Source organism: Cuculus canorus, chromosome 2 (genome assembly GCF_017976375.1).
Source record: "Cuculus canorus isolate bCucCan1 chromosome 2, bCucCan1.pri, whole genome shotgun sequence".
Lineage (NCBI taxonomy): Eukaryota > Metazoa > Chordata > Aves > Cuculiformes > Cuculidae > Cuculus > Cuculus canorus.
Window position 1 is genome coordinate 18,337,744 of NC_071402.1, and position 14,782 is coordinate 18,352,525.

At 36.7% G+C, this 14,782-nt stretch overlaps 1 protein-coding gene across 3 annotated transcripts in view; it reads left to right on the plus strand.

Moving 5' to 3' along the window:
- CSMD3 (CUB and Sushi multiple domains 3) overlaps nucleotides 1–14,782 on the plus strand; it is a 610,540-nt gene that overhangs the window by 477,271 nt on the left and 118,487 nt on the right. For all 3 annotated transcript variants that reach the window (XM_054060149.1, XM_054060147.1, XM_054060148.1), the window contains 3 exons: nucleotides 12,340–12,453; nucleotides 13,109–13,204; nucleotides 14,061–14,264. In XM_054060149.1, coding sequence (XP_053916124.1) covers nucleotides 12,340–12,453; nucleotides 13,109–13,204; nucleotides 14,061–14,264 — 414 coding nt within the window. The remainder of the gene's footprint in view (nucleotides 1–12,339; nucleotides 12,454–13,108; nucleotides 13,205–14,060; nucleotides 14,265–14,782) is intronic.

A 14,782-nucleotide genomic window follows, 5' to 3' on the forward strand; every position in this document is an offset into this window, starting at 1 on the left:
CACTTCTGAAATACGGGAGAATCCTGTCTCCCTGTCCCTCCAACAAATATCTGCACTAGATGGGAGCCTTCATCATTTCCCACGATCGAACAGGGCCACAGTCCACATTAGAATCCACCTAGCTGCATATAAGCCAGGAAGAGAGCAGCATGCCCCCTCTGGAAAGCCTGACTCTTCAAGCATAGCTAGGCTGTGTAACTTTATGATTCTGCTCTTCATTCCTAGGAATTACAGATAACAAAATAATCAAGGGAATTAAGTTACATTAGTCTTTCCTGATGGAAAAAAAAAAAAAAAAAGACCTCTTTCAGCTAGAAACATTAATTTTGCATATCTAACTACGTAAAATCCCAGACAACAGGAAAGGCTAACAATGCTCCTATTTATTAATAGAAAAAGATGTAGTTTGTCTGATAGAGTACACATCTCAGATGATTGAAATGAGGTTTCGATTTCCCTCAGTCTAAAGAAAGTCTAAAACTCTATTCACCTAGTTCTTTAACTAATGGGCTATAAAAAAATAATGAAAAATGCAGACCATACTAGCCCCACAAACCAGTCTAGACTTCATCTAAGTAAAGAGTGTTCTCCTAAGGAGATTGGTAGATTTGGCTTTATAACTCAGATACTGAGTTCTGGAAATATCTTCTCTGGATTCATAAAAAGAACAAATAGTCATCATTACTTAGCTATTTATAAATATCATTAGCTTTCATTTAAATAATAAAAAATTTGTTGAAGTTGGATGTATTTTCAGTAATCAACAGATACAGGCCATTACACTACGACTTTCTTTCTCTTCATATTTTTTTTCCTTGTTTTGTTGTTTGGTGGGTTTTTGGGGGTAAGGTGATGGTTTATGTATGTGGTTCAGGGATTTTTTGGCTTTTTCTTTTTTTTTTTTCCCACTGGTTGGCAGTAAGAGACAGAGAAACCTGTCCAAGGAATCTGTGAGGGGTCATTGTGACCACTGCCACTTTTCTGTCTTGAAGGAGTCTAATATATTTCAGGCAAGGAGTTTGTTAGGATAAGGTTAGGATCAAGGAACTGGAAAAAAATTTTTTTGTAGAAGTCTTATCCTTATAAAACATTTCGGGATTAGGCCCTACTCAGATAAGTATAATCCATATTTCTCATCTTTCCTCTTCATTATTTTCTTTTTGATATTAATCATTCCTCTCTCAAGTAGGTTTATCTGTATTGACTCAGATGCTTGTTTTCACCACTGTATACAGTGATATAATCTTCAAAGATTCAGTTTCTCTCAGTGATTTCCCTGAAATTACCTTTGTTTAAAAAAAAAAAAAATGGAAGTGTTTGCAATCCTCATTAAACTTCACTTTGTTTCTCCGAATTGTGTTTCTGACTACAAAAATGAGTGACTATTGCACACTCTTAAACCAGAATCTCTGAGCATTCTATTTTATTGAAGAAAGGCTGGGGGTTTTAGCTGTTTGCTGATTGTATCCCATTATTTATTTATAGTCATTTAAAAAGAAATATTCTGGTTAAACTTGAAACAGAGCTGAATTGCATCTATTCTGTTAACTCTGTTAAGTGTGATTAAATGCTCCAAAGGAAAAAAAAATCAACTTGGAAGCCAGACTCTTGCACATTTTTTGTGGCAAATAACATTCTAATAAGAGTTTATAATTTGAAATTTATTTTAGGAAGTCATTAAAAGACTGTAAAAATAACAGCTATTTGGTGAGAAGAAATTGCTTTGAGTTGCTATGTAGAAAAGATGTTGACTCTGTGTTTTGGGGGTAGGTGTGCAAAGCCAGTGAAGAATGATAGTCGTAGTGTTTCTGATTGGTTCCACCTGAGGTATGCCAATTAAGCGGGAGAATGGAAGAGGTCTGTATATTTATGAGGGATAAATAACAGAAGATGTGAGGGGAAGAACAGGAAAAGTAGTGTATATACATATGTACAGTGCATATACATATGCATGTATGTTGTCAAAGGATAACACATTCCCAAAAGCAATACTCAGCTAATGACATTTGCCCAGTTTTAACTGATTATATGAGCGTTGCATGCACTGGGAAGAAAAAGACAAACAAATTTTAGTGCTGTGGGGTGAGATCTACCTAAGAACACTGCTCAGACAAAAGACACTTGTATCGCATCCATCCAGTTCTAAAAGATTTAGACTAGACATTAAGAGGAAATTCTTCACAACGAGGGTGGTGAGGCTCTGGAACAGGCTGCCAAGAGAAGTTGTGGATGAACACCATCCCCGGAGGTGTTCAAGGCCAGGTTGGATGAGGCCTTGAGCAGCCTAATCTGGTGGGGAGGTGTCTGTGCACATGGCAGGGGCGCTGGAACTAGATGACCTTTAAGGTCCTTTCCAACTCAAACCATGATTCTATGATTCTATGATTCTATGATTCTATGATTCTATATCTAGGATGTATTCTCATTCACTTCTGTGCTGATGTTCTGCTAAAAATTAAATTACGAGCTCATGGTTACACAAAACTCACTTTTTCCACAAACAAAAATATTTCTCATCTGCTTCTTGAAATATTTAACTTTGAGACATTCCCCAAGTTTTGAGTTCGTATTTCATTTATAGACTCAGGGAGACTGGCAATGACACATCTGTTGCCAAACTGGAAAATCTGGTAAACGGTTACACTTACTTTAGGGATTGTATTTATAAAGTCTTGTTTCTCCTGTTTACAGTTATTGAATGGCTGAAATACTTTCATTTTTTTCTTTTACAGGTTTTCTTTATATATTTTTTGTAATTGTTATGAAGGAATTTTTCAATGTTTCCAATTTTTTTCTTATTTTCTACCGGGAGTTATGTTGGATTTGACTGTTGATGAAAACAAAAAATAATTATCCAAGTATTAATTTCATCCACATCATTCAGTAAGCTGTACTGATAGTTTGTTTCAGATGAATGGACTGATGAATCATCTGATCTAAACAATAACATTTACTAGTAGGATAATAAAAGATAATTATTATACTCAGAAAGCTGTTGTACTTTTAATTGGTAGCTCTAAATTAGCTGAGAGGTGATTGAAGAACAAAACATCTTTTTCAAAGTGACTTTTCCATTAAATCTGGAACACTTATTACTTAATTAATAAGATAGATTGTATTAGACCTGGTATCTTAATAAGATTTTACTCTTAATTGTATCCCAAATAAAATAACATTATTAGTAGTAATAGTAGCAGTAGTTGTTGTTGCTGTTATTCCAGAATCAAAATTGTTTATTCCTTCTCCTAGGTGTATTACTTAAGAGTTTAGTGTCCCTACATAAGCATTAGAGAGATGCTTAATAACAAATTTATTAAGGGGAAACCAGCATTCAAATGTAAGCATCTTGTTTAAACACATCATTAGCCAATTTCATATTCCAATTCTATATGCTTTATGTTATAATTTACTTAGTTCTTGCCAGAACCTTAGTGAAGAAGTTTGTAGAGTGTAACAAAGTTAAACTTCATGTTTTTTGTGTCTTTGAAGATGATAGCTTTAAGATGGTTTTATGATTACAATCCTAAGAACTACCAATACAAATATATTTTCTTAATCTGTCATCTCTAGCTATATTCCTTCAGTTTTATATAGGCTACTCTTAAAGTCTACAGGAAAAAAACAAAAAGTTGCAGCCATGGTTTTTATTCCTTCAGTGCCAGTGCAGATGGTAATATGCAAATAAGCAATGAACAAAATCTGCATATTTTACCAATGTACTTTTTATTTCCATACAAAACATGCTTAGACAGTCAGATGCTATGAAAGTGTGATTCAGATTTGTTTTCTAGAGGTAAATAAGCAGTTGTATAAGAAAGTAATAAAGCAAGACTAGAAAATTCTCAACTAGAGTTGAGACCCGCTGGTCAAACTGAAGAGCATCAGGGAACTGCATAGCCCATGCAAGCACAGGCAAAGAACCTGGGAAGACTGTAGGGACACTGCCTGGTTGTGCTGGGATGGGGTCAGGGAGGCCAAAATGCAGGTGGAACTTAAATTGACAAGGGAAGTGGAGACCAACAAGAAGGGCTTCTACAGGTACATCAGTCAGAAAAGGAAGTTTAAAGAAAGCGTACCCTCACTGATATATGAAAATGGTGACCTCCTATCCGCAGACGAGGAGAAGGCTGAAGTACTCAACAATATTTTTGCTTCTATCTTCACCGACAACCACTCTCCTCACCCCTCCTGTGTCACAGGATAACAAGATAGGGACCAGGGGGTAAAGCCCCTCCCACTGAAGAAGAGGATCAGATTCACAACCACCTGAGGAACTTGAACATTTATAAGTCTATGGGACCTTATGAGATGCACCCCAGAGACCTAAGGGAATTAATTGGCTGATGTGGTTGCCAAGCTATTTTCCATAACATTTGATGTTATGTCAATCAGGGGAATTCCTTGGTGACTGGATGAAGGATAAAGTTGTGACCATTTCTAGGAAGGGTGGAAAGAATGACCCTGGGACCTACCGACTTCTCAGCCTCACTTCTGTGCCCGGGAAGATAATGGAACAGATCCTCCTAGAAGCTATGCTAAGGCGCAGGGAGGACCAGTAGGTGATTAGAGGCAGCCAGCACTGCTTCACCAAGGGCAAGTCTTGTCTGACCAACCTGGTGGCTTTCTGTGATGGTGTAACCACAGCAGCATATATGGGAAAACCAATGGATGTGATCTATGTGGAGTTATGTAAAGCTTTTGACACGGTTCCCAACAACAGCCTTCTTTCTGAATTGGTGGACTGTTTGGTGGATAAGGAATTGGTTGTATGGTTTTATTCAGAGAGTAGTGGTTAACAGCTCAATGTCCAGATGGAGATTCTGATGGAGACAAGTGGTGTCTCTCCGGGGTCTGTACTGGGATCACTGCTGTTTAATATCTTCATCAATGATATGGACAGCGAGATTGAGTGCACCCTCAGCAAGTTTGCAGATGACCCCGAGCTAAGTGGTGCTGCTGTCACAAAGGAAGGACAGAAAGTCATCCAGAGGGGCCTGGACAAGCTCAAGAAGTGGGCCTTTGTGAATCTCATGAAGTTCAACAAGGCCAAGTGCAAGGTCCTGCACCTGGGTCGGGGCAATCTCTGATTTCAATACAGGATGGGGGATGATGTGGTTGAGAGCAGCCCTGCAGAAAAGGAGTTGGGGGTGCTGATTGATGAGAAGCTTGAAATGAGCCAGCCATGCATGCTCGCAGCCCAGAAGACCAACTGTATCCTGGACTGCATCAAAAGAAATGTGGCCAGTAGGTCGAGCAAGGTGATTTTGCCCCTCTATTTCTCTCTTGTGAGACCTCACCTGGAGTATTGTGTCCAGTTCTGGAATCCTTAATGTAAGGAGGATACGGAACTATTGGAACAGGTCAGGGAGGAGGTCTACGAAGATGATCAGAGGGCCAGAGCACCTCTCTGTGGAGGATAGGCTGAGAGAGTTGGGGTTGTTCAGCCTGGAGAAGAGAAGGCTTTGAGAAGATCCTATAGCAACCTTCCAGTACGCGACAGGGGCCTACAAGAAAGCCAGGGAGGAACTTTTTACAAATGCATGCAGTGATACAATTAGGGGGATGGCTATAAATTGGAAAGCAGCAGATCTAGACAAGACATAAGCAGAAAACTCTTCACAATGAGGATGGTGAGGCATTGGAACAAATTGCCCAGGGAAGCTGTGGATGCCCCCTCCCTCAAAGTGTTCAAGGCCAGGTTGGATGGGGCCTTGGACAGCCTGATCTAGTGAGAGGTCTCCTTGCCCAGATGAATCTTAGAATCAGAAATGTGGAATGGTTTGTCTCAGAAAGCATCTTTAAAATTCATTCAGTTCACTCCTCCTGCAATGAGCGGGGACAGCGTTGACTTGATCAGGTTGCTGAAAGCCCCATTCAAGCTGAAAAAGGATGCAGCACCTACCAGCTTCTCTTGGCCACTTGTTTTAGTGTGTCACCACCCTCATCATACATCTGATCTAAATGTACCCTGTTTTAGTTTAAAACTGTTCCTCATGTAAATGGTGTGTACAAAGAAGACATAACAATTAAAGAAAACTATTTTGAAAAATTGATTTTACATTCTGTGTCAGCCACAGGACATCTGATTTATAGCAAAAAGCAGATCCAGAGCTAAGAATTATTAGAAATATTTTCTCTGCTTCAGAGAAGCTATATAACTTCAGCTGGGAAACTTGTTCAAGATTCAGTCTTAAAACTCCAGAAGTCAAAAGAATTATCCCAGAGAAGAGTCCATCTCTAGGCTGTACTGATCCATTTTGCTCCACAAATGGGATGTCAAATAAGAAGCAATAGAATTTGCTGATTAAACCATACCTCTTCAGGGGCAGAAATCATATTGTTTGAGTTCATACTATTCCGTAAGATAACGTCATGCAACACAGTACAAGATGAGAAGGTATTCCAGCTACTAGTTTATTCAACAGAGGTTTCATTTAATTTAGCTGTAAATAACTTAATGTCAAATAACTGCAATATGGATTTGTGTTCACACTGTGCAGTGTGAATATACACACAGAGGCTTATGAAATTAACAAAATATCCTTTTTTAGGTACAGAGGTGAAACAGAGATACTTCAAAAAGATAATGAGTTAAACTAAGTCCATATTGTTGTTTGGAAAACTATTTTTTAAAAGAGAATAGCAGAGTATTCCTGGTCCCCTTAAGACAAAAGACTTCCTTGGTAATAAGGAAATTTTTATGGGATTGTGTCCATTATGGCTAATCAGAGGATGTGAGAATTTATATTAAATCACTTCCTTTTTCTTGTTTGACCTTTTTTTTTCTTTTACTTCTTGTCACATAAGAGGAACAATGGAGAGAAGGAACCAGAAACTGTTTTGTGAAAATAATGTTAAAAAATTTCAAGGAGGAATAAATATTTATGTGTATGTCTTAGTTGGGCAAAACACTTAACCTCCCCATATCTCTGTTTATCCATCTGTAAGACAGAATAATAACATTAACCTCAAAGAAATCCTATGAATATTAATTGGAGTAACAAATAAATTCAATAATTTATTTTCTTACCTGATATATTTAGCTCACTTACCGATGGACTTTCAGAGAAGCGTACACGTATGTCTTCCCCTGCTGTTCCCCTCAAGGTAGATTTGAAGCTAGAAGTTTAAAGAGAAAGCTGTAAGATCTGAGGGGCAAGAGCTGAAAACTTCCTTCTAAACAGTAGTGGTGTTTTCACTGAGACAGGAAGAAAAGAGTTAATTTAAAATGAGCAGCGAGGAGCATTTTATTTCTTTATGAAGTTTCACAGTGCAAATAAATTGTCAACTAATAGTTCTGTAAGGTATATAATCATTTGATCTTCCAGCAGTGAAGGTTAATTTCTTGCTGAGAGAAAAATGGCTGTAGGAGATTCAACCTTCTGGTTGAGAAAACAGTTCAAAGTATAATTATATGTATTCTATGTAATATGTTTTAATGGATTCAATCAGGTCTCCATTTTTAATGTCTGTAAATTGCGTAAATTGTCAGTTACTGAGATCATGCCTTCTGGATTTTTTAATACTATTTAAGAAAATTAAGACTGTCAATAGTGTAGCCAATTGTGGAATGATGCAATGCTACCTGCAACATATGTAATTGTGCATATTTACCTAGTTAATATAAATTGGAGTATAAACATCTTTGTTCTCTTCCTTTTTAGTTGAGTGCATACTCCTTTCTGCATAAAGAAGATAATAACCTGTGCTATGGATAACAGAACTGAAAAAATTACAGATTTTGAAACTGATACCTTTAAAAAATACCCATATACTTATGTATATTAGATATCACTATTTGTATTACCACAGCTGAAGTCTAACTCTATAAGTATGTGTATTAAAATCATGAAGACTGCAGAGGTAGTCAGGGTCATATTCATTAAAATTTAGATCTAAAAAGATTAGGAAGCTGTTCCAGATCCAGAAGGGGTTTCACATGTTTGCATAATGATTCAGGCCATGAGAGAGGAATGTATGCTGCAGAAAGGGAGACTGAGGTTTGAAGCCTGCATGAGTATGATAATTTATGGAATGCAATCAGCTTCATTAATTTAGAGGCAAGCAAGAAATGTCTTACTTAGGAGAGCTCGTTCTTATTTCAATTCCAGGAAAAGGCCTGAGTCTCACTTTTCTCCCTTTTTATAAGGAATTATGCCCATTTCTGTGGAAATACACATGTATCTTTTTTCTCTGCAATTTCACTTCAATTCTTCATTCTGAACTTCTAGTCTACCCCATCTCCTGTCCCCCAACACATTCTTACTGTCTTTTCATACATTCAGATAAACAACTACTTTTCTCAAACATAAGATGTACATTTTCCTATCTCCTTCTTCCCTCCTTGTCTGAGAATGCAGGAACACAGTAAACAGAAAAAATACAGATCAGTGTGTTTTAAGTCAACACTTCCTTTACAGAAGAAAATAAAGGAAGAATAGGTGAGTATGGCTTACAGCTCAGACCTTGACCTATGCACTCCTGCTTTTTGTGTCTAAGTGACAGGTATGTTCTCTGCATTCATGTGGAGGAGGAACTTTATGAACCAGAACTCTTTCTGCCCTTCCTTACCTGTCCCTTGTTTGCAGAGAGAATCCCATATTCTTTCTCATGCTCTCTAATCTTCTGGATATCCTGCTAGGAAATGGAGGGCTTCCCTTGAGAGAACAATGACTGAGACTACCAATGGAGTACCAATAGCTCACAAGGAAAGGCAGACAGTTCAGTAACGGTTTTATTCTGCAACTAAGGGACTGAGAACTAGAGAGAGGTGTATGTCATATACATTATGAAGAACTAATATAAATTCACATTAATTTGCCCTATACAAGTACAGTTAGCTGGCATACATATGTGTGGTTTTGAAAATCTCTGCAATTTTTGCGTTATGTTGATTATTGATATCAAATATAACCTTATTCATAGAAGAAGAGCCGCTCCCCGTCTTTCCTGTAGGCCCCATTCGAGTACTAGAAGGCTACTAGGAGTTCTCTAGTAACCCTTCTCTTCACTGGGTTAAACAAGCCCGGCTCTCTCAGTCTCCTTGTATGAGAGGTGCTCCAGCTCTCTGATCATCTTCATGGCCCTCCTCTGGGCTCACTGTAATAGATCCATGTCCCACATGGGCTAAGGACTCAGAACTGAAGGCAGTACTCTAGGTGAGATCTCACAAGAACAGAGTGACAGAATTACCTTCCTTGACCTGCTGGTTACACTTCTTTTGATGCAGCCAAAGATGGGATTGGATTTCTGGGCTGCAAGAACACATTGCCAGCTCAGATTGAGCTTCTCATCCACCAACACCCGCAAGTCCTTCTCTTCAGGGTTACTCCCAATCCATTCTCCGCCCAGCCTGCAATTGTGCTTGGTATTGCCCTGTCCCAGGTGCAGGACCTTGCACTTGGCCTGGTTGAACTTCATGAGGTTTGCACAGGTCTGCTTCTCGGCCCTGTCAGGGTCTCTCAGGATGGCATTGATTCCCTCCAGAATGTTGTCCATTCCACACAGCTTGGTGCCGTAGGCCAACTATGAGACTGCCCTCAATTCCACTGTCCATGTCTGTGACAAATAAGTTAAATAATACTGACCCCTGCAGAATGTCACTCATCACCAGTCTCCACGAGGCCATTGATCCACTGACCACAACTGTTTGGGTGTGACCATCCAGCTAATTTCTTTATCCACTGAGTGGTCCATCCCTCAAATACATGTGTCTCGAATTTAGAGACAAGAATGTCATGTGGGAGAGTGTCGAATGTTTCGTATAAGTCCAGGTGGATTATGCCAGTTATTCTTCCTTCATTTGTCAGTGCTGTAGTCCTATCACAGAAGACCACCAAATGCATCAGGGACAATTTGCCCTTTGTGAAGCCACGTTAGTTGTCACCAGTCACCTCCTTATGTTCCTCAGCAGAGTGTGCAGGAGGATTCACTCAATGATCTTGCCAGGTACAGAGGTGAGACTGACTGGCCTGTGGTTCCTTGGATCTCCCTTTTTACCTTTTTAAGAAATGGGAAATATGTGTCCGTATTAAGCTGTGCCTCAGTGCCTGCCTGATTTTTCTATTCATGGTTTGGAGCTTTATTTGAAATGGGAAATAGCAGTGAAATTCACGAAGAATTTAACTTGAATCAATGAAAAATGAAATTCATTATGACTAGAAGATTTTATAAAAGTACAAAAGTGATAGAAGCAATTAGCTAGATTTATTTCATAATCTGTGTTCAATAACATCAAAGAGAAGATTGGAATGCTGCTAAATATTATTTTAAAAATAAGCAGAAAATGTAAAAGAAAACAAAGTTTAATTTTCTTGAGCTCAGAGGAAAAATGATGGTGACTATTTGGCATATCACTTATCATTCTGTCTAAAAATGGGGAAAAAAGCATCTATGGAAGTGCTTCAGAGACAATTTTAAGATTCCTTTTGTTTGAACATTTTCTAATACAACAGCTACTCTTCCCCTTCAGAAGAGGTTTTCTTTTAAAAAATAGATCTATTTTCTTCTTCAAAGATAAGATCTTGAGTTGGAATGGCAGCACTACATTTTTTTTTTAAATCAATCAAAAAAAAAAAAACAAACCCTTAACAGTTTCAAGACATCACATTTTTAATATACTGTTTTTAAGAATTATCGGTCCCTAACTTCATCCTTTATAAAAAGTTATAACAGATAAATGTATTGTAGAACACACGGGGAAAAAATATAATGTATTAGCAACACATTGAAAAAATTATCCCAAAGTGTGTAACCTTGTTACAGGTTGTCACCAGCCAGTAATTAGTACCATGCAGTTGCTTTCTCACTTCTCCCCCATCCCAGTGGGAAGGGAGGAGAACTGAGAAAAAAGGAAAACTCTTGGGTTGAAATAAAGACAGTTTAGTAGGAAAACAAAGGAAGTAGTAATAATAATAATAATAATGATAACAGCAGCAATAATTATATAATGTATGAAATAAATGATGCATTATGTATTGGTAACTGCCTGCAGAGACTGATACCCAGAGCATCCCCAAGCAGTGATCTCCAAACTGAACCCTGACCCCTAGTCAACTTCCTATTTATATAGTAAGCATCAGTTATATGCTATTGAATATCTCTTTGGCCAGCTTGGGTCAGCTGCCTGCCTATGCTCCAAGCTTCTTGCACACCTGCTTACTAGGACAGCATGAGAAATTGAAAAAGTCCTTAATTTCTTAGCAACAACTAAAACAATCAGTGTATTATTAACATTCTTCTCATACTAGCTCTAAAACACAGCTGCTGCGAAGAAAATTAACTCTTCCCAGCTAAGCATAAGCATTAGGTGGCAACAATTGAAACAATGTGTTATCAACATTGTTCCCATAGGAAATCCAAAAGACAGCAGCTACTGCAAAGAGAATTAACTCTACCCTAGTTTGAAATCAGGACACTTGGATGATAAATCAGAACTGTTTCTATTTCTCTTTATAGGTGTTCCAGTATCTACAAATATTGAACTACTTTGACCTTTTAACCTGTATTCTTGTTAAGCCATTTTTTCCTCCATAGCTATCAATGATGATATAATTAGTATGTAAATGTTTATTGGTACTCGAGTCACAACTAGTCCAAACAATTTTTTTTCTTTTCACTGTTTACTTGTATTGAAAGTGCAAACACCTGCAATGTGAATGTGCTTCACAGACCTTTGAATGAGAATGCAAAAACAACAGTCTTGAACTCAGTTATTCTGCTAGTATGACTTCAAAAATATTATTTTTTGTGATTCAGTATATGTATAACAAAAAGTGTTTGTTGCATGAATCAGTTGCTCATTTATTTCACAAAGGTAAAGATACACTGAATATGTATGATAAGAAAAACAAAACATTCCATACTTACTCCATGTAAGTAAAACTTACAGAGGCTTATCCACAAAATTAATAAAACACAATATATAGCAGTATGCCTAGAATTATAAATGATGATATTTCACTGAGAACTTAGATGTCTGTTGGATGGGGGAGAGTAAAGAATTGAAAATTATACCCAACAGTAGAAAAAAGTTTTGTTCCCTGATTATTAGAATCTTTTCATGAGTATATATGTGGTTTGTGGGTCTTTATTCTCTTTTTTCACACATATATAATTGCATTTTATCCATTTAATGATGTAATACTTTGAAAAATAAATTTAAACACCAGGACAGTTACTTAAGTGATCAGAGAATTTTTTTTTAATTTAAATAATTTGAAAACAATATGTTAATGTGTATGTTGTTCTCTTCTTTTTTGTTGTTTTTTCCTTTCTCATTCTGTTCCACTTTCTTTGGCCATTCATGTCTCTTTCTTTTTCTCCTTCCTGTTTCTTCAGTGGTTTTTGGTCAGTTTGTATTTTTCCAGACATCATTGCATGATGTGGTTGAAGTATATGATGGTCCAACTCTGCAGTCATCTTTGTTATCCTCTCTCTCAGGATCTCATTCAGGTATCCTTTAATGGAACTGTCATTAAACGGTTTATTTTTTATGAAACTATAAAGACAGTGTTGTTAGGAAAAAAAAAGAAAACTATGTTTGTCATATATTCTTGGATAAAGTTCAGGCAAATAGATGAAATCAGGATTTTGAACTAAAAGGCTAAACACTCAATACTCTTTTCACAAATGAATAAAAAGAAGTAAAAGGGAGTTATAATATTTAGCTTTTATAATGAATGCTTTGTGCTTCATACTCTGTGCTTTTCTGACTCTTAACTAGTGAGCAATCTGAAATAGACATATATTTAAAAGAGAAAGCAGTAAATATTTGTGGCAAAGTAAAATTATATACATTATTTGCAAGTTGACCCATTTAAAAGAAGTACAGGGTTTGGGTTTGTTGGTTTGGGTTTTATTTTTGTAAAGGGAAAAAAAAACCAACTAATATTCCTAGTGTCTGAGATGAATTTTAGTCTCCCTTTTCTAGAATAATATAATAATGCCAACATAATATATTTAAATTACATATATCTTACAAAGTTTACTGTAGCAGAACAGGGATTTGGGAGGGTTATTTCCAGGTACATATGTGCTGACAGATATTTTGAATGCTTCTTTGCTGAAAAGTGGTTATGACAGATTTGTATTTGCTTTGTTTGAGTAGGTGAATCCCTTCCATTGAGCTCAGGTAACCAGATCACGGTTAGATTTACTTCAGTTGGGCCAATAACAGCTAAAGGATTTCATTTTGTTTATCAAGGTGAGATAACCTGCAAAGATGTGTACACTTATTATTTTTAATCACAATTTATAAATCATCAGAGAGGAATGCAGAGGAAAGTAATAGCCTGTTTACTATGTAAGAGTTTACACTATTTCTGTTTTAAAAAAGTCTTTAGGACCATGCTTTTATCTGTATTTTAAAGCTTAACTTAAGTATTTAAGAAGCATAAAAGATGTTCCAAATTTAAGATGAGAGTCATAGAAAGCAGCTGGTTTTGTTTGCTAATCTGGGTGACCAATGTTTGATCCACCTGGGTGCTCAAACTGCTTTAACTCTAAATATGAATAATTGTAAGTGCCATTACTGCTGGGTGTATCAGTGAATTTGCTGTTATTAAGAAACTTCTCTTGGTTGACATTATTTGTGGTTTTATGTATGAAACACAGAAATGATTATAGATCAATACTTGCAACTGCAATTCATCCTTTTTTTTAAATTTAAATCCTAGTTTGACAGTCAGAATGCAGATTTAGAAATCCACAGGAATAAATGTAAATATCTCTCTGACACAGAAATGTTATTTTGAAATGACGATTAGCTGAATATTTCATAGTAGTACTATTTTCCAGTGCAAATTTAGGCTTCAGAATGAATTGTGTGTATTGCTTTTAAACTTGGCAAGGATATCAGTGCTTTGCTCTTCTAAATAGTAACTCGGGTATCAAAAGTATGCAATCCATATTGTGAAGATTCCTTTGAGGGTTATGAAAATATTATTGACTGGCAAATAACTGAGTGTTACTTCCAGTCACTTTGAATATTTGTGGTTCCAAATTTGTATTCCTCCACCCAATATAAAATTAAGAATACACAATTGCTTGTAATTTTGCAGCTGTTCCAAGAACAAGTGCAACACAGTGTAGCTCTGTGCCTGAACCGAGATTTGGAAAAAGGATTGGAAATGAATTTGCAGTTGGGTCATTAGTTCTTTTTGAGTGCAATCCAGGCTATATCCTCCATGGATCAACAGCAATTAGATGTGATACTGTACCAAATGCACTGGCACAGTGGAATGATTCACTCCCTACTTGTATTGGTGAGTTCTTAAGGCTTTTTAATAAAACTACTTACTGCCTAAAATGTAGAATATTCTCTCTAGCTGAGCATGTTCCTTCTTTGTCTTCTGTACGGTATTTCATTCTTGCATACATCTACTTACTTTCTTCTTCATTCAAGGTTAAGATTTTACTCCCCTTTCTGTTCTAACCTTGCTGTGACATTTCATGAATTTCATGGACATACTCTTCTGCTATAAATGTAATGTTAGCTTCTTTCAAATTAACATTAGTGACAATCCCTGGCTGTCCCTTAAGCGAAACTAAGACATATCGGTTTGTGCCCTGATTGTTTGCAAGACTAAGGGGCTCTCACCTTGCAGATCTAAAAAAAAATAATAAATATTGTAAGCTATTAGAAAGAACACAGCTATAATAAAGATTTAGAAATAGTTATGTTAATATTTCATTGCTTGCAGTGATTTTTCTGATCAGAAAATATACTTTGTCTAGTTGTAGTCATACAAGATTAAATTCTCAAAATAAAATTCTTAAATTA